Below are 24,708 nucleotides of genomic sequence, written 5' to 3' on the forward strand. Positions count from 1 at the left end.
CACCTTCTATAGACTGATCAAGAGAAAACATGATATTAAAACTGAATTCATTAGCCCACTTCGGGGAGCTACCAAAAAAAAAAAAAAAAAAATGAATTCATAAGCTTCAGGTAAGGAAGCAGTCACAGCTCCATGGCAACATACATGAAACTTTGGGAGGCGAGACATTGGAAACAGTCTAATGCAGGCTCCAGAGTGAGGGTAATACATGTGAAAATTGCAATTTCTTTACTAGCAGGAAACAGTGGATACCTGCCTTAAATTCAATTTTCTTATCTGTACACAAATACAAAAGAGTAAGAACAGTACCTAGCCCAATGGGTTGCTATGATAATTAAGACACACCACAAGGATAGCACTCAGCATGTCAATCAAGATGGGTTATTACTATTATTAAAAAGAACCATTTGCTGTAAGTAAAAACCTCATCATGTTATCTATTTCTCTAGGCAACGAAGGCACTGGAATGCAGGAATTACAAGTCATGACCCTGTATGGAGACACTAACGACTGTTCACAAATCTGTTAATTTATAATAAAAGTGGAACATACCAATATATCCAAAATTCTCAAATACCCCAAAGACCAGAATATGGTAACTGCAGATTAAAAGTTACATACGTTTACAACATTATAAACTGATAACATTTAGAACTGCATGCACAGCACAAAAGGTTCCATCAGTGACAATCTACCCTGTTTATTAGACCAGAGTGAGTACTGGTATATTTCATATGGAAATAGTGTAAAAGTTCAAAATGTGCACACTACTTGTTACAAATATATTTTAAAGAAAACATTAACTATAACTACAATTACAGGTGAACAAACTAATAATGAGTTCCCGCCCGGAAAATGAATCTCATTTTCACTGCTATGCTCTGGAATAAAGCAGTAATTCTCGAATAGGCATTAAAAAGCCTCTACTTAAAGATTAAAGAAGCCTGCTCAATTTTATTTGACTGAACATCTCCCAAATATATTTGACCAAAGACCCCTCCTTTTGCACTAATATCTATCAACAAACTTCAGAACCAATACTTTGAAGATGGGCCCTTGGGAAGTACTGCAAACCCATCCACTCTGTTTCCACAGCGAGTGCTGGACTTCAGACCTGCACCACTCTTACCTGGAGTATTAAAATCATCTCCCATCTAAACCATTCTCAACAAAGCCACCAAAGTGATGCTTAAAACCTAAGTCCCAGGGTGCCTGGGTGGCTCAGGTCAGGATCTCAGGGTCCTGGGATCGAGCCCCACATCAGACTCCTTGTTCAGTAGGAAGTCTGCTTCTCCCTCTCCCTCTGCCCGCCTCCGTCCCCCTGGCTCATGGTCACTGTCTGTCTCTCTCAAATAAATAAATACAATCTTTAAAAAATAAAATAAAACAGAAGTCCTTTCAAGCATTCTTACCAGAGACTGTCCAACATCTATAGGAAGGGCCAGAAAGCTACAGCTCACAGATCAAATCCAGCCCATTGCTTGGTTTTTGTAAATACCGTTTTATTAGAACAGACAAATTCACTTCCGCGCTATGTGCTTTTGTGCCGCACTGACAGAACTGAGTAGTTGAAACACGTATCACATGGACTACAAAACCTAAAATATTTAGTATGTGGTCCTTTACAATACAAGTCTACCAACCCCTGATCTACAGGATGAAACCCAAGTTCCGTAGCTACTACTCAGGCCCTTCCTGATATGCCTCCCACCAATGGTGCCAACCTCAGAGGTCCCCACTCCTTCCCTCAAACTTCTGTTTTATGTTTATGAAATATGTCATATATGATACAGAACTCTACAGTAAACTACCCATCACATTAGGGCGCCAAAGTCCTTAAAGGGCATCACACACTGACCTTGTGTTCGGTGAGATCGGATAATACTCATGGAGCTAATCCAGTCTGGAGAGATCTTTGATACTAAGGAGTATAACACCTCAAGGCTGGTGGCATCCACAACGAGGATTTCAGGATAGTGGCCATGGCATAAAAGCCTTCCTTCTCTCTGATTTCCAACAGAAAATTGGTAGAACTAAAAGGAAAAAGAGTTTTAAATGTTCTCCTTGTGAGACTTGATTCAAAGGCACTCATCACGCTTACTGCACTCATTTCTTCGGTAGTATTTCCAGACAGGTTCTATATGGTACCTATTAGAGGTGTCTATGTATGTATATATAGTTTATGTCTGTATAGACATCCAACAAGTTACATTAAAATTTCAAAATATCTAACAAAACTTATTCTTTTCCTAACATCCTCCCTTTTGAATAATTTTGGAGAAGTTATAATAATTCTTCCTTAATTTTCCATAGATCTAAAACAGATTGTTGACTGAATTCATAAAACACCTCAGTAAAATCAGCTTCACAAATCAGCTTCACAAATCAAAGCAAAAGTAATCTTTTCGCAAAACATATCAATTTTAGATGAATGGGAATAGGTGGGTAGAAGTTTATAATTACTAGTTATGACGAAATAAAATTTAGAAGATGACTGCTGTTCAAGCATATTATAATTAGTGGTAAATTCTGATTAATCCAAGTGTGTTATTTCAGACTGAAGTGTGAGACAACTATGTAAATCATCCTCATAATGCACATTTATACTTTGCGGAAGAAACACAGAAGAACCAATACAATCATGATCTACATGTTACTCATCCCAAGAGCAGCTCAAAAGGAAATGATGGGTTTCCACCAACCAAAGAGCAAAGGAAAAATAACTATCAAAACAAAACTAACAAAACTTCTAAAAGGACCTGTCTCTCATCAGCCTCAAAAAAAAGTGACTCTCCTAGTAGAATGATTCTCTGAGGGGATTACAAGAAGGTGAAGACATCTCATATCCAGACTACTACTTCCCAAAAAACTGGACTCTATATGAATATGAGGGCAATATGAGGGCAAGCTAGACAGTGCAAAGCATATTGTAAGCACTCCACAGCTGGGTAAAAAAACTAAGGAATCTTGATCCAGTCTGTCTGCTCCCACACTCCTCAGTCCTGCCCTCAGGCTCAACATCGTGTGTGAAGGAATATGATCTTCTCTCAACTACGGAGTACCCTGGATATGAAGGATTACAACTTCCTAAACACAGATCACAGAGCACATTAACTATGGGCAAGGTAACACCACTAAGATTCCAAGGGGAGAGGGTGTCTAATAAAACGCAGGCAACCACAGAGGAGGGCATCTCTAGATCTTAGACGGTTGATCCAAAAAATATGACACACAACCTAGAGGTCCCAGGGACTGTTAGGCACTCTCATGATAATGTGACCATAAGCAACTGTAAGCCATCAAGGAGGAGGAGGGTCAAGGAGGAAAAAATGGGTGCAGAGAAGCCAACTTTGTCAGTATCCACCAACACCAGCCAGGAGACACACGTACACTGTAGTCACTGGAGTAGAGCTCTCCTGGGGACAGGGATATTTTATTAGCCTTGCCTGACTAGCTGCCTCCCACCTTTTACTTTATACTCCCAAATTACCTTCTGACCACGAAATTTAGTCTCCTAGACACCTTCATACTAGCAAAGAAAGTATCCTGAATGGCTGGGACGCCTGAGTAGGTTCAGCAGTTGAGCATCTGTGTTTGGCTCAGGGCATGATCCTGGAGTCCCAGGACCGAGTCCTATTACAGGCCTCCTGCCTGTGTCTCTGCCTCTCTGCGTATCTCTCATGAATAATAAAAAAGAAAAAAGGGAAAGGAAAGGAAAGGAAAGGAAAGGAAAGGAAAGGAAAGGAAAGGAAAGGAAAGGAAAGGAAAGGAAAGGAAAGGAAAGGAAAAAGGAAAGGAAAGGAAAGAAAATGAAGGAAAGAAAAGAAAGAAAGAAAAGAAAAAAGAAAAGAAAGAAAAGAAAAGAAAAGAAAAGAAAAGAAAAGAAAAGAAAAGAAAGAATGAATCTTGAATGGAGAAACAAGTTTTCCAAATATTAAAAAGGGATCTCCCACATGATAATTCAGTAAGTTGGCATCTCCTTGTAATTTCTGTAAGTACCAGTCTTATCAAGGTTTATCATTTCTGCTTATATAAACAACTTGCTCTTGGACCTGAGAGAGTGAAGATCACACAGGAAACAACTGTCACACACTAGTGCATCTGTCAAAAAGCATCTTCTACTTAGAGATCGCTGTCAATTTAAATGCAAGACCTAATACAGGATCTGAGAAAGAACAGGCACTAAAAATATGTTGAATAAACAAAGATAATTTTTCCTAAAATTTTAACCAAAAGTTTTTAAATCATGGAATTAAACAATCAAGATATGTTTACATCTAAGGAGTCCAAGACATTTATATGTAATTTTTCAATAAAAATAATCTACAAAGTCACTGTCTACCATTTATTATCTCTTTCTCTCTATAAACCCTGATTCTTCATGTGACAAAAAATATATAATATATACCCCTTAAATAAAAAGCATATACCCTAACAACACTAAAGAAGCAATTTTTAAAAGGCCCTCACCAGGGCAAGAAATAGTAAAAACAACAACAACAAAAAACCTTTATTACACAAACCACTACCTCACTCCCATTTTCCACTGCTTTTCTAATTTGTGTTGCCACAAGATTTCTTTCCCAACAAATGACTCCATTTGCTTAAGCGAGGCAGTATGATGTAACCGAAAGAATAGAAAGATAAACCTGATTTGGATCCTGGCGCCAGGAATGACTCACTGTGAGCCTGGGACAAGTCATTTAATCATTCCTGGTCTCAGCTTCTTTCTGAGTATACTAAAATAGTATACTCCTACTTAATTTGTAAGGATGTGGGGAAGACTAGATGAGATGCCTATACAATATGTGCTCAGTAAAAGCTAGTTTTCTTCTCTTCCCTCTCCTGCCCCATCAAGAACATAAATCATATTTTCTATATAGACTTGTGATTTTCCCAATACTCAATAGAGTAAATGATGCATAAATTGAAGCACAAAGAAACTATTATGAGAGAATAAGAACACCAGGGTGTTCGCAACCGCCGCTGCGCCACCATTGCTCGCCAACGCCAGCGCCGCCTCTAGCTCACCGAGCTCCAGCCAAGGAGAAGGGGGGTAAGTAAGGAGGTCTCTGTACCATGGCTCGTACAAAGCAGACTGCCCACAAATCGACAGGTGGTAAAGCACCGAGGAAGCAACTGGCTACAAAAGCCGCTCGCAAGAGTGCACCCTCTACTGGAGGGGTGAAGAAACCTCATCGTTACAGGCCTGGTACTGTGGCACTCCATGAAATTAGACACTATCAGAAGTCCACTGAACTTCTGATCCGCAAATTTCCTTTCCAGCGTCTGGTGCGAGAAATTGCTCAGGACTTCAAAACAGATCTGCGCTTCCAGAGTGCAGCTACTGGTGCTTTGCAGGAGGCAAGTGAGGCCTATCTGGTGGGCCTCTTTGAAGACACCAACCTGTGTGCTATCCATGTCAAACGTGTCACAATTATGCCAAAAGACATCCAGCTAGCACGCCACATACGTGGAGAACGTGCTTAAGAATCCACTATGATGGAAAACATTTCATTCTTTAAAAAAAAAAAAAAAATTTTTTTTTCTTTTCTCTTCTTCCTGTTATTGGTGGTAGTTCTCTGAACGTTAGATATTTTTTTTCCATGGGGTCAAAAGGTACCTAAGTATATGATTGCAAGTGGAAAAATAGGGGACAGAAATTAGGTATTGGCGGTTTTTCCATTTTCATTTGTGTGTGAATTTTTAATATAAATGCGGGGACATAAAGTATTAATGCAAGTCAAAATGTTTCAGTGAACACGTTTCAGCAGTTCAACTTTATAACAATTATAAATAAACCTGTTAAATTTTTCTGGACAATGCCAGCATTTGGATTTTTTAAAAACAAGTATATTTCTTATTGATGGCAAAAAAAAAAAAAAAAAGAAAAAAAGAAAAGAAAGAACACCAGGAATATCAGTCAGAAACTATACATTCCTATGTAAATTCTTGTATAAGGCAGGCATATGAAATAGGCATTTCTTCAACAGTTAGAAAGTCAAAAAAGTGTAACCAAGGACCAATTGCACAAGTAATAAACAGGATATGATCTACAAAGTGGATCCATTTGTGTTAATCATGAATGGAATCATAAAGGCTTTAGCATGAAAGATTCCATTATTTAGGATCTAGAGGACTGACCCAACTAGTAAAGGGGCTCTCGCCTAGTTAATCAAAGTGGCCAGAAAAAGAAGTGGCACGGGCAACTGGCTTACCTTTCACCTTTCCTCATTAGTCCCTTCTACTTAATAAGTCCCCCACTATACCATCTGATGAGGAACACTTTTACTATCCCAATTGTACTCTTCTTGTCCTATTACTTCCACCCCATTTTTCATATAAAAATATGGGCTCAATGTTTAAAAAACATTTAATTGTACACCTGTAGTAAGTTATGCTGACTTGAACTGTTATGGAAATAGATACCAACCTGTATGCCTGTATGTGTGCAGGCTAACTTTGTAAACTCAATACATCTGCCATCATTCACATCCCAGAGACACATCTCTCTATAAAACAAAAATAATATCTAACTTTAAATCTGATTTTTAAAAGCATTGTTCAATTTTGTCACAGTGCTTTAAAGTGAATCTTCCATTAAAACTGATATATTTCAGGAAAAGTAGTGTATAGTCATTACTGTGTCTGTGAAAAATTCTGGTCCTCACTCACCATCCCAATCTCCCCTTCAACCTACACCCCCACCTGGATGCACATTCTTTCTGGGCACAGGGTAGGACTGCACTTCCCAGCTTCCTTTTGGTTCTGAAGTCTCACGAGTAGTTCTGGCCACAACTGATGCAAGGACCTCAAGAACTTTCTTTCTTCTCTGCCTCCATTCCAGACAGTGGCTACTCCTGTTAGTAGTGCTCCCTCCCCCTCAACCTCAAAATAAGGATGGTAATGAAGCAAAGTCCCAAATGATATACCAGGGCCAACTGACAAAACCAAGAAATAGACTTTTAATTTAAACCACTGGGATTTTCCATTAGTTACCGGCATAGCTAGAAAATTTAGCACAAAATAAAAATTAAAGTCAACTTAATTCTAAATTTTGCAAATTATATGTAATATTCCAATTATAATTCTGTTTATTACATAAGTTTATCAAGTGCATAACATAAAAAGCTTCTTTCTCAAACTACAGACATGACATACAAAATTAGAAATATCAGCATGTCTTTGTCTCTTAAAGAAATAAGTTCTATTTAATGAAAGACATTAATAAAATGCAGTGACACTAATATTCTCAAGGCTTTCTTCAAGGTGCCCTTTCTTATACCTCACATGGTATGAAACAATTTTTCAAAGAATGTTCAGTCTTATTTAGAATATGCATGCTAATACGAATTATCCTTTAATTGACCAAAAGGGACTATACTTTTACCTGGTACTGCCTCTACTTGTTACAGTTACATAAGGTTCTTTTCAAATTCATAAATTATGGGAGGGGAAAGGGGAGAGAAGACCTTTTTAAATAATTCTTTCCAAGTCCCCAACTCTCTTTAATAACATATTATTTTCTATGCATCAAAAAAGTTTAAAAGTTTAAAAACTCCTCACTCTGAAACCTATGACTACTACCTAATGATCTAAAAACAAATTATGTTCTAAGACTCAAGAATATATACAATTACATTAGTGTATTAACAAATATGAATACAACATCATGACATCTGCATGGCTTCATCTTCCAAATTTATGCTAGCCTAGCCATCATTCAGGTTTTTTTAAAACTCTCAAAATGGTCTGCCAACTTAAAAAAATAGAGATTAATGATCAGGCTTTAACCTGTAAGGTCTTTTGAGTTTCTCAAAAGCAAGGCAAAAACATAATCATAAATTACGATAAAAGTATTACAAAAAATCATTAACAAAAATTCACATTTAGAAAACCATATTTCAAGTATCTTTAAGTTTAGATAACTGAAGCATTTACTTAAAAGATACTTCAAAAGAAAAAAATTCCCTACTTACTAATACACTGGTACTATTTGCAATAAAGACGAGGAAAAAAGTAAATAAGAAAATACTTACCCACTTTCAGATGCACTCACAATATACTGTTTGTCACTAGAAGCACAAGCTTTAGACAAACAGGTGATTGAGGCTGTGTGACCAAACAACAGTGCTCGAGGATTAACCTAGAAATACACATATATGTTGATATAAGTACCAAATTTTTAAAAACTAATTTTTAGGAATCCTGTTAATTTTCAATATAAATATATAGACAGATTTGAGAAGAACTGCTCAGAACACCAAAAACTGAGCAACACAACAGCGATCCCCATCCATTTAATGTTCATAATCACATACCAGATAGATAGTTCTGAAGTCAAAATTGGAAAAGCAACAGGTAACACTATTTGCCCAACACATACAGAGAGTCACAGAAGTCAAACGAGGGCAGTCTTCAGCACTAAACTACAGTGTACAGAAGAATCAGATTAAGAACGACAGTTACAAAACAATTTAACACCACTTATTTTTTAAATAACATGTTCATTGACCTGAAAACATATCTAGAGTCTAGATTAACACACTCAAAACTCAAAAAAAAGAGAGGACGGGCACCCTCCCAAATGCTGATAGCAACATTAACTATCAAGAATGAAGAATGAGGGCAGCCCCAGTGGCGCAGCGGTTTAGCGCCGCCTGCAGCCCAGGGTGTGATCCTGGAGACCCGGGATCGAGTCCCACGTCAGGCTCTCTGCATGGTGCCCGCTTCTCCCTCTGCCTGTGTCTTGCCTCTCTCTCTAGCTGTGTCTCTATGAATAACTAAATAAAATCTTTAAAAAAAAAAAAAAAAAGAATGAAGAATGACCTTCACAGATTAATGATTTAGTAACACAGTGCCTTAAAGAATGGCAATATACCCACTATTCTAAAATAGTCTGGCAATCAGCCCCCAAATTTATCTACTTTGTACCAAATGGCATGTTATTACTTCAGGCTTCAGGGTCTTAGGTTATTTCAGGATATATTTTTCAATTAAAAATTTAATACACACAAATAAAATTTATAATATATGTATAAGATATAAAGAATATATTAAATAGCCACATACTCAATATCCAGTTAAGAGAATAGAATATGACAAAGTCCCCTTATACCTATCCTGGTGCCCATTTTGCAAACAATTTATCCCAATTTATTAGTAAAGCTAAACTGCTCAAAATTAAATGTTCCATGAAAGAGTACTACTGGTATTGTTCTACAGTTCTGGTATGTAACAACTGAAAAGATTTTCCAAATAAAATGCATTTTAGTAATCTTTTACGTAATCACAATTAAGAAAATTTCAATCTTTTTTTTTTTTTTTGCTTAGTTACATAATATGCATTTTTTCCCTCAAAGGCTAAATTTTTATTCTAATTATTTAAGAATCAATCAGTTTATAGTTAGAATGGGCTTGGAAAGTTTTCCCATGCAGCCAAAATTTTCTCATACACCTAACTCCACCTCCATATAGAGATTCAATAATCTTCCACTTAAAACTATGCTCTTGGTCAGTTATGTAATTTCTTCCAAGAAAATCAACTTTACCAATAGTTTTACTTCAAATGTATATAACTTTGTTGGAAAATTCCACTTTCAGCCATTACAACTAGAACTAGACTTTACTTCCACCATAATCTAGAAAAATAAAAATATTTGAATGAAGTATAAACAGCACATGATCATCTTAATAGAGGCAATAAAACTTTTGACAAAATTCAGTATCCTTCCATAATTAAAAACTCTCAACAAAATGAATATAGAAGGAATATATCCCAACTTTATAAAGACTATATATGACAAGCTCACAGCTAAAATCATACTCAACAGGGAAAAGCTAAAAGCCTTTCCTCTAAGATCAGGAATAAGACAGGAATATTCACTCCTGCTACTGCTATTCAACATAGTATTGAAAGTCTAAGCCAGAGCAATTAGGCAAGAAAAATAAATAAAAGGCATCCAAATCAGAAAGGCAAAAGTAAAATTTTCTCTGTTTACAGATGACATGATCCTATATATCTATATATCCTAAAGATTCCACCGAGAGACTGCTAGAACTAATAACAAATTCAGTAAAGTTGCAGGATGTAAAATAAACATACAAAATTCAATTGCATTTCTATACACTAACAACAAAATACACTAACAACAAAATATCCACACAAAATACGCTAAACAACAAAATGTCTAAAGGAGAAATTGAGAAAATCACACAATAGAATCAAAAAGAATAAAATACAGTTGACCCTTGAACACAAGAAATCTAGAAAAATCTAGAAAAAGACTCTACTGGAGCCAAAAGTAAATACAGCAGTCACAGTAAACAAGTCAAAATACTAAAAGCAATTGTTTTTCTAAGTATGTTTTTTATTGTTTTTTTTTTTAAACAATCCTTTAATAAACAAAATTAGTCCATCTGAAACTCCTCAATCTGTAGGGTCCTAGTCTTGGATGGGGATAGCTGCAAAATTCCAGTTCCGAAGCTGTCGGAGGCTCAGTGCAGATGGGGACTGCACTGAACATGTTTCAAAGAACATTTGTAAAATAAAACTAGAATATATGGCTTTGCCACCCACCGTCAGATAAAAGAAAAAATTATGTAAATGAAACTGTATTTTTTACCGTATCTTCATAAGTACAAAGTTAGCTAAAAAGAAAAGTTTAAGATATTTTCATAAATCAACATGTTCCTTTAATGAACAGAAACTTATTCATTAAATAGAAGTTTTCTAGAGTTTAAAGAAAGAAAAAGATGGCTTTAAGAAATTGTTCTGAATGACCACTAAATGCCAAGCAGAGCAACCAAAAATATATCTATGCCTATTATCAATGCTAAATCACAACTATAAAGACTTAGCATCAGGAAACTACAAAAGAAAATAAGTATTAATATAATCAAAGAGAAAATATATGGTAAATTATATTTATATTTCTTTATATCTCTTTATATTTCACCATATTCCACAAAAATTTGTTACATCACAGTTATTAACTAGACATTTTACACATAATCAGTACAAAGAAATAATCATAAAATAATCTGTTCAAGGCAGCCCGGGTGGCTCAGCGGTTTAGCGCCACCTTCAGCCCAGGGCCTGATCCTGGAGACCCAGGATCAAGTCTGACATCAGGCTCCCCACAGGGAGCCTGCTTCTCCCTCTGCCTGTGTCTCTGCCTCTCTCTTTCTCTCTGTGTCTCTCATGAATAAATAATCTTTAAAAAAAATAAATAAAACAAAAATAATCTGTTCAACCAATTCATGAAGACCATCCCTCCCCTCAAGACCACAGAGTTCAAAAGTGACAATTACCAAGTTATCAGAGGCAAGGCAAGATGATCATAATGAAAATATGTGATGTGTCAGTTCTAAAGTGTAAATAGTAACACCCACATTCTAACCTGGGACCTTGAGACTAGTTCATTCTATAGTCAGCCATCATTCAACACTTTTTTTTTTTTAATCTCCTTGTACCTTTTTTTCCCTTTCTACACCAGAGATTTGTTCATTAAATAAATCGTTATGTGCAAGCACTGTGATAACTGCTTAATATGCATTCCTTCACAGAATCCTTACCACAAGCTTGGGTGGTACACCATATTTTAAATGTGGCAGGACCTAGACACAAAATGGTTAAGTAAACTGCCCAAAGTCACACAGCTGGATACTAGAACAGCCAAGATTCAAGCCAAGTTTTGCCCATCTCCAAAGGTCAAGCTCTTACTTTTACTTCTTTCTTCAATAGCATGGCTGATACTATTCTCTGCATAGATCTGTTTCCCTGATAGAAGGAAAGTTTCAAGAAGATAGGAACCAGTCTCATTATATCCTGTAAATTTGTGGGTAATGGAAGCTTTTTACAAACATTGCTTGTAAGAGATGGTGTCTGCATCGATAAGTTCCTCCTCTACTCTTATCACCATCTAAGTGCTCACTAGGTTGTATACATTACCTCTGCAATTTCCTCCGGACATTTTACTACCATGTTAGACCAGGGTGCCCTTTTGCATAGAATAAAGGAAATCAAGATATGGATGGCAAAAATTTTAGCTACAGTTTTTAATCCTTTTCTAACAAAGGAAAAGAAGATACCAGAACTTCAGAAAAAGGTCTTATTGGTCCTTCATAGGCATAAATAGCTACTACAAAGTATAATACTAAAGACACTCCACATATTCCAAAGACAATAACCAAGCCAACTTTTATTTAGCTTTCTTTCCCAATGGATAAATAGTCCAATTCTCTTAATATCTTTCAAAAGATCTATTTCTCTCCTAGCCCCACTACCACCTCCCCAATACTTCTCACTCTCCCCAGTTTTATCCCTCTTACTTGAACTTAAATAAATATAACACTCTAGTAAAATCTATGCAACATAGTGAAAAAATTGTTTCTAAGCTCTCCTGAGTCTTATTGTTTATAATCACTTGTGATATTTTATATAATATATTTGATATAACAACATGTGATTTTTTTTTTTTTTCTCGTCATGGCTACACTGCTGATTTACATTTAGTTCGCTATCAATCCTCAGGGTGTATCACATTCTATGGCACTTCTTTCCAGCCACTTTCCAACATGTATACCCAGGCCTTACATGTCATTCAAGTGTCATTTTTCCCATTCTAGCTGTTCCATGCCTAGGTGTATACCAAAGAGCAACAAACACAGATGTCCACACTAAAACTCAAACACAAATATGCGTAGCAGCATGATTCTGTATGGCCAAAGTACAAACAACCAAATGACCAAATGCCCATTAATTGATAAATTTAGTATACCCATATAAAGGAATAGTATTTGGCCATGTAAAAAAATGAAGTATTGTTACATGCTACAATACAGATGAACTTTGAAAATATTATAATAAGTAAAAAGAGCCAGCCACAAAAAACCAACATATCATTCCATAAATATGAAATGCCCAGAACAGCCCAACCTATAGAGGAGTTATATTTGGGATATTAATTTGATATATTTATCATATCAAATTAACATCCACACATATATTGCACATTGTAAAAAGAAATAGAAAACAGATTAGTGGTTGCCTTGGGAGGAAATGGGGGTATTGGGAATGATAGCTAAAGAGTACAGGGGGTATTTCTGATGTAATGAAAATGTTATAAATTTGACTATGGTAATGTACACTTTATTTTTTAAATTCAACTAACTTAAACTAAAAACAAAAAACAAAAACAGCTCAACCATTTCTCCCAATCCCACCCCCACCTCTGGCAACACCAATCTGTTCACTATGAGCTTCATTTTTTTAAAATATATGTACATATTTTTAGATTCAATATATATGGATATATATACATGCGTATATATATAGTCGCACACAATTTCTTTAAATGAGCAAATCATATAGTATGTGAATTTTATCTCAATAAGGCTGTAACAACAAAAAAAATACTTAAAAAATCAATTTGCTTGTCCTATATTCTAGCTACCACCCCATTTTCTGTTACCCTTTACAGAATAATCCCTGGGGAAAATATCAGAGAGGAAGATTAAAAATATGGGGGGAAAAGGAGAATAAACCCTGAGGTGTTGTGTTAGAATTGGAGGTCTTAGTGTGTAGTGCGTGTATGTGTGTATGTGTGTCTGTGTGTATTCCCAATTCCTATTTCCCTAGTTTGTCCACTGAGAAGGCCTAACAGCACAACACACTGTGCACTCCACATTCGGCAATAAACACAATCAAATTTATGCTTTATAAAAAGTTTTGCCCTCTTCAAGACATTCACATTAGCAGGTATAAATATTCAAAACTATTTTTAATACCTTTGGAAACTTCCTTCAGTCTGGATAAACTTCTTTTGAAAAACCTTAAGTGTAAGGGTAGATATAACCACTGAAAATAGCCAAAAACCAGCAGAAGACAATCCTGATGAATAATACAAATTATCAACCTGCGTAATAGTAATTTGACTCAAAACAGATTTCACAGAAAATATATTATGACGCCAAGTGTTACTCTGGGACTACTGTTTTCTATTAAGAAGCTCTTTGTAGCTAAAAAATACAATAGGCATTTCAGATACTCACTTCCAATTCTACTGAAAGATCCCAGAGGCATATTTGTCCATCATGACATCCAGTTACAATCGTGGTCCCATCATCTGTTAAAAGTACTGTTGAGATGCAGTGTGTTGGTGCTTTGCGACCCCAAAGAACAATGGGTAGGACAAGGCTATTTCCTGCCATTGTGTTTTCAAACCTGGAAATGTTATAAGAATAAGGTCAAATATTACATTTCCTTCTAAAACATACATTTGTATTATGAATCCAACTTAAACTTCCTGAGTACCAAGAATTCTCCCGAACATTATATATGACACCCATATATGTAAATACCTAAAATCTCATTTTATATATGTAAAATCTAATTAAAATCTTAATTCTCATAATAAATCACGCAGTAAGTACTATGGTCACACCTCTCTCACAGATAAAGACTGTGAGTCAGAAAGTCACAAGGTGAAAAGTGAAATAATGGAATCCAATCAAACCCGGGCAGCCTGACTACAGAACCTATTTTATTCACTCTGCTATGCTACCAATGACAAGTAAGGTCTATAAATTTGTTAGGTCTCCAAAACAATAACAGATGGCAATGTCCAAGAAAAACTCAGCATAGTGTGCTAAACATTAAAAAGAGTATGTTCAGTGGGAAACTCATTCAACTATATTTACCACAACCTATAATGTCTCAAGATCATGAATGTCTTTTATTGTAAATTCTGAAACTTGAGGGGAAAAGGATTTCTCTTTAAGTGTATATGGGAGTACACCTTTTGCAGGAGAGAACAAATACAAGGAATTATTCCTTCATATGACAAAAGCAAGATCTAGTTGGTGAAACAACCAGATTTAAGTGTTATAAACTGTGTGGCTAAAAACTAAATATAGGTTCAGAGAAGTCAGAGAGAAATGAAGACTGGAATAATCAAAGGGTTCCACAGAGACTGCCAGAACTTTTTGGTTTTTAAAGATTTTATTTATTTAATCATGAGAGACACAGAGAGAGAAGCAGAGACACAGACAGAGGGAGAAGCAGGCTCCATGCAGGGAGCCCAATGTGGGACTCAATCCTGGGACCCTATGATCATGCCCCGAGCCAAAGGCAGATGCTCAACCATTGAGCCATCCATTGTCCCGAGACTACCAGATCTTATGCGACACTACAGGGTCACCTATAGGCTTGACATGGTCAATCAGTAATGGTCACTGTAGTGATTTTTTTCTGCCCCAAATTTTTAAGTGACAACAAATGATATGTGTATACCTATAGACTCTTTAGGATGCTAAGACTGTCCCATAAAGTTTCCAGAAACACTTAAAGAAAAAACCATTTTCTATGAAGGAAACTAGTCTAATAGCCATGGTCTTATTGCTAGCTGCTTCCAGCAAGACTCTTCTTTAAACTATTACCTACACTTAAAAAAAAAAAAAAAAACAACAAAAACCACTAAAATCGCTTTTAAAGAATAGTCACTGAATGGGGTGCCTGGGTGGCTCAGCCAGTTAAACGTCCCACTCTTCGTTTTGGCTCAGGTCATGATCTCAGGGTCCTGAGATGGAGCCTTGCTCTGCCATGGAGCCTGCTTAGGATTCTCTCTCTCCCTCCTCCTCAGCTCCTTCCCTCCCTCATGGATGTGTGCTCTCTCTTGCTTAAAAACAAACAAACAAAAAGTCACTGGAAAGAAAATGAGGCAAGTAAAAAAATCTAAAAATCTATACTAAAATTTTTTTATAAGACTACATGACTTTCATCAGTTTATATCCCCCAAAACTTCATCTTTTGCCTACTAGTATAAAGTATGCATTTAAAGAAAAAAATTCCAAGTTCACTTTCTATTTATCATGTTCACTATTTTATAGGCTACCATGACACAATTATTTCCATATTTCTTTTCTGCATATTTCTATTTGATATTAGGAAATGAAGCAAAACACTAAAGCAATTTTAATAAATCTGGTAGAACATGTTCCTGGCTAAAAAAAGATACCCAACAATGACTTTTTCTAAAAAGCAATCTGGAAGTAGTTCATTTTTTCATGGTGACAACATTCAGTATTAAATTAGGGATGCGTGGGTGGCTCAGTGGTTCAGCATCACCCTTTGGCTCAGGGTGTGATCCCAGTCCCAGGATCGAGTCCCACATCGGGCTACCTGCGAGGAGCCTGCTTCTCTCTCTGCCTCTCTCTCTCTCTGTGTCTCTCATGAATAAATACATAAAATATTTAAATAAATAAATCATATCACCCCAAGACTTCTCTCAATTAAGTAAGATCACAGCATTGAAGACAGTATGATGAAATCTGGAAAGAACACTATTTCTCTAGATATTTGAGGACTCATATTCAATGCATACTGGATTTGCTTAAAGAAAATGCAAATATAGAGATTCAGTACTAAGGAATATGCGTGCTATGTGGAGATGAGCCAACTCTGGTGCAACACGAAAAAACATTCTGATATTCGAGTGACAAGGCTACTCAAGAAAACCTAGAAAAAGAATGCATTTTACGGCCCTTAAAACATGAGAAAATAATCATCCATAACATGATAAAGGTATATACTACATCATTAGAAAACACATCATCAGTCTCTAATTCAACTTCTCCAGAAGCTAAAATAATTACAAAGATTTAGATAAAAAACAAATCCCCAGCATCCTCCCCAAAATCAAGAACAGTCAACCAGAACCTGAGAGGAATTCTCATTAAGGGCAATGAAGGATTTTCATAAAGAACTGTATTAGTTTCCTAGGGTTGCAGTGCACACAAACTGAAGAGCTTAAACAACAGAATATATTGTCTCACAGTTCTTGAAGCTAAAAATCGGAAGTCAGGTATAGGTAGGATTGGCTATGAAGGGAAGGATCTATTCCAGGCCCCTCTCCTTGACTGTAGAAGGCCATCTCCATCCATGCTCACATGGCATTCCCCCGTGTGCACATCTGTCTCTGCACATCCGTCTCCAAGTTTCCCCTTTTTAATAAGGACATCAGTTATACTGGATTAGAACCTACCCTGATGACCTCATTTTAACTTGAATACCTCCATAAAAAACCCTATTTCCAAATGAGGTCACATTCTGAGGTCCTGAAAATCAAAATTTCAACATACGATTTTTAGGGGAATACAATTCAATCCATAACAGGAACGTATGCTTTTAAAAGAACATAACCTGGGGCACCTGGGTGGCTCAGGTCATGATCCTGAGACCCTGGGATCAAGGCCTGCGTGGGCTCCCTGATCGGCATGGAGTTTGTTTCTCCTCCTTCTGCTCCCTCCCCCACTCACTCACACTCACTCTCTCAAATAAGTAAATAAAATCTTTACAAAAAATAAAAAATAAAAGAACATAACCTAAAATTAACTCATTACCCAAAAAGCAATTCTCCCTTAGGAAATAATGGTAAAGTGGGGGTCCCCAGGTGGCTCAGCGGTTTAGCACCTGCCTTTGGCCCAGGGCGTGATCCTGGGGACCCGGGATTGAGTCCCACGTTGGGCTCCCTGCATGGAGCCTACTTCTCTCTCTGCCTCTTTATCTCTCTCTCTCTCTCTCTCTCTCTCTCTGTCTCATGAATAAATAAATAAAATCTTAAAAAAAAAAAAGGAAATAATGGTAAAGAACTTCACTATATCTTTTCCAGGAGACATTACATCAGCTAGTTAACTGCTTATCTAAGGAATATGTGAGAAGTCAGTCTAACCAAGGTAAGAAGTCACCATCTTATGTCTTATGTTGGGGGCGGGGGTGGCAGAAACCAGATTCCAAAATTCACTGCTGTATTTCAAAGGAAAGTAGATGGTAAAAACTAATCTGTCCTGACCTATAGATATACATACCCTTGTCAATGGTCTTTATTCACAGTGCTACTTCTTGATTGGTATATAAAAAAATCTAAATAGAAAGTATTTGTTAAGTGAAATATTTCAAAGATAAATAATCATAAAGAATACCTGAAATGAAACATGAAACTGTAGTGAGAATCACAATCAGTAGTTGTTATTGATGTGTCTTGCTGCTGGGATTAGGGTAGTTCCATCAAATGCAGAATAAGCAGAATCAATTTCTAAATAAACAATAATTAATCAAAATGGCTTGGTGACCAACAGGAAGATGGTATCGAAAAAAAAAAAGGAAAATATACTTTCAGATCATGGCTGGGGCAACTGGAGTGGAGGGAGGCAGTCTTATTTATAGGATTCAGGCGAAGAAGTAGATTTGTACTCCTGGGTCTCAGAACACACTTGATATTAAAACCTCCTAGATAGGAGAGTATTAAATCAAAGTTGGGGGAAGACTGTGGAGAAATGGGCTTGGGGAAATGTTCAAAAGTTGGAGGCAGAAAAGACTGTCAAGGACATTTTGACAGTGGCTCTGCTATCTCTTGCCAGGAGACATCCTTACTGTGTGAGTTCAAAAATAGGAGAGCTAAGCCTTTCCAACACTTCTCTAACTCTACACTAGACATTTTGTTATGTAGGGAAAATAAACTTCTACAACTTTAAGGCCACAATTTCTAAGTTTTATTACACATAAATATATGATCTTCCTCACTGCACACTCAGGTAACTACTCCCCCAAGTTTGTAAGAATAACTCCCTGGAATACATGACGTAGTAAGAAGAATGACAAACAATTACATAAAGGAAAAATGTTAAGACTCCTAGAAAGGAAGGGGGGCTTTGTTGGAGGTGAGATGAAGACAAGGAAATAAATACAACCATCATCTATGGCCAGACTCCTTCCAACACCAGCAGAAGATAATTAAAATTCATCTTAGCTAAACAACATGTGAAAGATGAACCTAGATGGTTTAGATAGCTCACTGTACAATGTATGTATAGTTCAGTTTTATATAAATCCAATATATAAAAACTAGTCTTGCTTAATTTATGAGAATTCAAGAAATTTCCTCACCAGAAGAAAATACCAGTATTTCTTTTCAGCACTGAAATATGCTTCTTCTTACTCTGAAGATTCCTTTGGATATTCTAGGTTCTCTTAACTTCCATACAAATTTAAAAATCAGCTTGTAAATGTCTGCAAAAAAGCCTGATGAGATTGTGACTAGAGCTGCATCAAATTCATTTATCAATTTGGGGATCACTGAGCTATCTAGTTTCAATGAAATATTACTAATGCAAAAGTGTACTCTAAAAGCAATCTTACTTGGGGCACCTGGGCGGCTCAGTCAGTTAAGCATCTGCCTTCAGCTCAGGTTATGACTCTGGGGGTCTTGGGATCAAACCCCACACTCAGCAGGGAGCCTGCTTCTCCCTCTCCCTCTGCCTCTGCCTCTCCCCCCACTTGTGCTCTCTTGCTATCTCTCAAATAAAATCTTTTAAAAAAGTAAATAAAAGTAATCTTACTTCTTAAAAGTATCTGAGGTCAAAATAGCACACGTAGCTTCTTAATGAGATGTCACACTCTTATTTCATAAAATAAATCAATATAACCTGGTCCAACAAAGTTAACCAACAGAGAAAAATCAAATCAAAATCAAATAATTTTGTGGCTCTCTCCAGAAAGGTTCTGAATTCTTCCTATCACTTTTCTAAGAGAGTAACACTTTTCTTCTAGAAAACAAAAAGTTTAATAGAGAACAAACTGATGGTTATCAGACAGGGGCAGGTGGAGAGATGGGTGAAATAGCTGATGGGAACTAAGGACCATATTTGTGATGAGCACTGGGTGATACTGGGAAGTGTTGGATCACTATATTGTATATCTGAAACTAACATTACACTGTATGTTAACTGACATTTAAATAAAAACTTTTTTTTAAAAAGTGAATTACTAGGAAAACAAAAAAAAGTAGTTTATGTTAAAAATACTAACATATCTACTCATGCAAGGAGGAAGAAACACTGTAAGGTGTATTATATACATATATATATAAATAAAACTAAAAGCCATATATGCTAAAGTGGACATGTGCCTAATGTATGAACATCTTTAACTTTGAAAAACTTTTTTAGGGGATAGTAACATATTCTCTATTGAAACAAATTATTATAAGATCATATTAATTTTTCTTAAGAGCTTACAATCGCCTGTAGCATACACAACAAACACATTCTATTCATGATAGTTTGAGACTATAAAATCCTAACTTGAATTTCAGAATTAAAAAAAAAAAAAAAAAAAGATGTAGGGGTGCCTGGGTTGCTCAGCGGTTGAGCATCTATCTTCGGCTCTGGTCTTGGTCCCAGGTGTCCACCTTCAGCTCAGGGTGTGATCCCAGGCCAGGGATCCAGTCCCAGATCTGGGTCCCTTAGAGGAGCCTGCTTTTCCCTCTGTCTATGTCTCTGCCTCTCTCTGTCTCTCATGAATAAATAAATAAAATCTTTAAAAAAACAAAATCTGGCTTAAAATTACATGTAGAGGGGATCCCCAGGTGGCTCAGCGGTTTAGCGCCTGCCTTTGGCCCAGGGCGTGATCCTGGAGACCCGGGATCGACTCCCACATCAGGCTCTCAGCATGGAGCCTGCTTCTCCATCTGCTTCTCTCTCTCTGTGTGTGCCTCTCATGAATAAATAAATAAAACCTTTAAAAAAAAAATTACATATAGAGACTGGCTATTAAATTAAAAAAAGAATTTTTAAGATTTTATTTATCCATGAGACACACACACACACACAGAGGCAGAGACACAGACAGAGGGACAGAGGGAGAAGCAGGCTCCCTGCAGGGAGCCAGATGTGGGACTCGATCCGGGAACTCCAGGATCACATCCTAAGCTGAAGGCAGGCACTCAACCACTGAGTCCACCCAGCCGTCCCTAAATAAAAATTTTTAACTGATCAAGCTTTACAGTCAAATATCAGGAGTTCTAGATTCTACTTCTCATTTTGCCAATAATCATGTCTTTGATCATATCATTTTTAAGGCTTAGTTTTCACCCCAAGAGTTATTTATAAAATTAATTCTGAATCCTTCTGAAGTCAAAAAATAAAAATAAAAATAAAATCGTAAGAGCAGAGCTCTTGGGGCACCTGGGAGGCTCAGTGGTTGAGCGTCTGTCTGCTTTGGCTCAGGGTACGATCCTGGGGTCCTGGGATCGAGTCCCACATCGGGCTCCCTGCATGGAGCCTGCTTCTCCCTCTGCCTGTGTCTCTGCCTCTCTCTCTGTGTCTCTCATGGATAAATAAGTAAAATCTCTAAAAATAAATTTAAAAGGGCAGGGTTCTTATTTTTTACCTCTAAGTCATCTCTTTTGGTTGCTTTAATTTCATGTATTTCTCTATTTCACTGAACTTCCCGTATTTCTCAGTTCTGTAGAGAAATACAATTATACTTCAGTCAACAACAATAAAAATAATCATAATTGAAAGAACACTGAACTCACAATCAGAAGAACTGTATTCAAATCCTGGCTCTTCTATGGAATCTTGACAAAGTTGCCCCTCTGGGTCTCGGCTTCCCCATCTGTAAATGATGGACAATAATATCCTCTTTTAAGAAAGCTGTGCTAATAACAGAGAGAAACCATACATGTAATACAACTAGTGCAATACCTGCACATGACAGATGCTTGTAAATATTTTTTAAAAACACAGACTTTGCTACTTCTTCACATTCTGCTTCCACATTCACTGGCTTCTTCCAGCACTGCCATTTCATATTTAATAAACTTGGATTTTTAATAAGGTTATGATCTTTCAATGACTTTCTGCTATAACATAAAAAAACTATTGTATATGCTTGTCAGACACAATTCTATTATCTGCAAATATGATAATTCAGTTCTGCACGACTTTATTAGAAGTAATGCTACAAATTCCTACATGATACTAAAATAGCTTTCAAATTAAATTCTGTCTCATAATAACAATTATTAGTATACATTTTAAACAGCATTTCCCAAGTTTTCATTCTGTGCTCATAGCATTACAGCAGTAGATAAAATAGACACAACTCAACTACCTAGTGGGACTTACACACATGGAAGCAAACAATTAATTACTACAGAGTGTGATAGAGGAAAAATCTCAAGACCTGTGGAGACACAAACGATAGATATCCTAACCTGTACTTTCACAGATCCAGGAAGGATTCTTGGAAGAAATAATGGTGAGACTCAGTAGGAATTAACCCAGGAAGAGGTTCAGGAAATCACATGTTTTAAATCCCATAGGTAAGGGAGCTCAATTCTTTCTCGACAGTGAAAATAGTAGAGTTGGCATTCAGAGCACAAAGGTTGAATGAAGAGACAAGAAATAACAGGTAAATATGCACCAAATCATAAAGGACTTGATAAGCCGTATGAAGGAATTTGGAGTTAAATTGACAGAAATAGGAAAAAGGTCAAGTGTTTTAAAGCTGTATTTGTTTTTCAGATCACTGTAGCTGCAATACAATGGCTAGGGATAAAACTCTGGGTTTGATGACCAGCGGGGCTACCACAGTATTGCTGGTAAGCAATGATGGTACTGAGGAGCACCTGGGTAGGCTCAGTAGGTTAAATGCCTGCTTTCGGCTCAGGTCACAATCCCAGGGTCCTCTGCCCCTTGCCCCTACTCATGCTCTCTCTCTCTCTCAAATAAATAAATCTTAAAAAAAAAAAAAGAGAGAGAGAAAGAGAGAGAGAGAGAGAGAGAGAAGGAAGGAAACGATAGTACTAAAATTTATCACAATCTCTCATCACTTAATTTCTGTGCTTTTTTGTTTAATGAACAAACAACTACTACTCTGCCCTGCTACTCTATATGCTCGTGTTCCCTAAGATCAAGAGCCACAACTGTGTATTCACCACATAATGTTTATTAGCATAATGTCTGCCATATAGGATATCTTTAATAAATATATAATACAAGGTAGTAGTGGTGAAAATGGCAATAATGAGATGAGTATGAGAGTTCTTTTAGAGATACGATAGATAGGTTTCGGTGTTCAGCACACAAAGTTGATAAAGATGCAATATGGATTTTGATATAGGTTTTACACAAAGTTACTATAAGGACAATAGAAAAAAGGCATTTTGAAATATTAAAAGCCCTCTATAAAGGATTAGCACTATTATGATACAGATACCCAGTGAAGTCATCAATTCAGATTCTAATAAATGAGACAAATTATTTCACACTTAACTAGAATTTACTAACTATAGGTTTTGAGAAGGGAGAAGATACTACAAGGTTTCACATTAGTCTTGAGCAGGATCAGACTAAAGAGACTTAGTGGTCTCATAAGTAGATCTCTAAATAGAGAAGTGACATGCTAAAACTGTGGCATTGTATAAAGTTCGGATTAACATGGACAACACACTGCAGACAGGGAAACAAATATGATGCTACCACAATTAGCCTGGGTGCACAGAGATAAGAAGCTTAACTAAAATTATGAGTTTTAAAAGAAAAAGAAAATACAAGACAATGAAGAAAAATAGTAAATCATGGAGTTTAACGCAATGTGTAAGGGCAGAGGCAAGAAAAAGACATGTGACTATTACTTTCTAAAACAGTGAGAAGAGGGAGGAAACAAGCATAAGAGGAGGAAGGGAAGTGATAGCATAAATGAAGCAAAAGGGGAACAGATGCATCATCTGGTCTCAGAGAAATTAGAACTCAGAAAACATTTTCATAAAATGGCAGCAGAGAATTCAACAGAACGTGTCCACAGGAGCAGTAAAAATGAAATCACCCTTTGCCTGTATCAGTAAACCAAGTCACTGAAAGTTCATGAAATGGGGGTCTATCTCCTGGCTTTGCTTGTTTTTGATGTTGAAGCTACCGTAAAAGAAAGGCTTTTATAGTTGACAAAAAAAAAAAAAAAAGAAGAAGAAGAAAAAGGCTTCCTAATTTAAAAATGGAGAGGATATAGCCGATTTACCATCTAACAGTTTGTATTTTGGTGGTATTTAGGTCATTGGTAATTCTCTCAAAATCACATGGCAAACTGATCTCAAAGCTCAAAGGCATATACAGACCTCCTGATTCCTAATAAAATACTCTTCACTTTTTTTTTATAGATTTTATTTATTTATTCACGAGACACAGAGAGAAAGAGGCAGAGACACAGGCAGTGGGAAAAGCAGGCTCCATGCAGGGAGCCCGATGTGGGACTCGATCCCAGGACTCCAGGATCACGCCCTGGGCAGAAGGCAGGCTCTAAACCACTGAGCCACCCAGGGATCCTACATTTGTTTAAGTAGGCTCTATGCCCAACATAGGCTTGAACTCAACTCTGAGATCAAGAGTTGCATGCTCTATCTACTTAGCCAACCAAGCGCCCCTACTCTTTCTTCCCTATTCTCTATGATCTTCATTTACTGCAAACTTCCCTATACCAGAAAACATCATTCTCCAGTAGCCTGGTTAATCAACGTGTTTTACTAAATCAGGTTACTCAAAGAGAACTGTGGTATTCATAAAATGATATGATGTCTGGGCCCAGCAGAACACAGGGGAGAGAGAAAGGAAATGGGGCATATAAGTAAGATGTTTAAAGGGATGAAGATGAAACAGGATCATAAGTGTGAGGGATGGGTTTGTGGGGTTGCTTTCACTTTTTGTGTGTAGTTTTTGGGTTTGTTTTTGAGGGAGGGAGAAAGCACAAATGTGAGCTGGAGTAGCATGGGGTGGCTGGGGAGGGGGGAGGAATCCCAAGCTGACTCCCTACTGAGCATGTAGCCTGAGATCATGACCTGAGCCGAAATTGACTTGGAATCTTAACCATCT

At 36.8% G+C, this 24,708-nt stretch overlaps 2 protein-coding genes across 7 annotated transcripts in view; one reads left to right on the forward strand and one right to left on the reverse strand.

The window, feature by feature from the left end:
* WDR7 (WD repeat domain 7) overlaps window positions 1-24,708 on the reverse strand; it is a 351,933-nt gene that overhangs the window by 316,394 nt on the left and 10,831 nt on the right. For 4 of the 6 annotated variants that reach the window (XM_049111824.1, XM_025422170.3, XM_049111848.1 and 1 more), the window contains exons 2-7: window positions 21,378-21,457; window positions 17,983-18,095; window positions 14,056-14,227; window positions 8,040-8,146; window positions 6,434-6,512; window positions 1,859-2,033 (exon numbers count right to left, since the gene is read on the reverse strand). In XM_049111824.1, the coding sequence (XP_048967781.1) occupies window positions 1,859-2,033; window positions 6,434-6,512; window positions 8,040-8,146; window positions 14,056-14,227; window positions 17,983-17,996 (547 nt within the window). In that variant the 5' untranslated portion in view covers window positions 17,997-18,095; window positions 21,378-21,457. Of the gene's footprint in view, window positions 1-1,858; window positions 2,034-6,433; window positions 6,513-8,039; window positions 8,147-14,055; window positions 14,228-17,982; window positions 18,096-18,946; window positions 20,177-21,377; window positions 21,458-24,708 lie in introns of those variants that run through there. The other 2 variants (XM_049111807.1, XM_049111821.1) reach the window with 2 other exon arrangements.
* On the forward strand, window positions 3,185-5,823 carry LOC112644077 (histone H3.3A-like). Its single transcript, XM_049111942.1, has one exon. It carries the CDS (start codon window positions 5,080-5,082, stop codon window positions 5,488-5,490), a length of 411 nt encoding a protein of 136 aa, XP_048967899.1. The 5' UTR covers window positions 3,185-5,079; the 3' UTR covers window positions 5,491-5,823.

The sequence above is a fragment of the Canis lupus genome, chromosome 1 (genome assembly GCF_003254725.2).
Source record: "Canis lupus dingo isolate Sandy chromosome 1, ASM325472v2, whole genome shotgun sequence".
Lineage (NCBI taxonomy): Eukaryota > Metazoa > Chordata > Mammalia > Carnivora > Canidae > Canis > Canis lupus.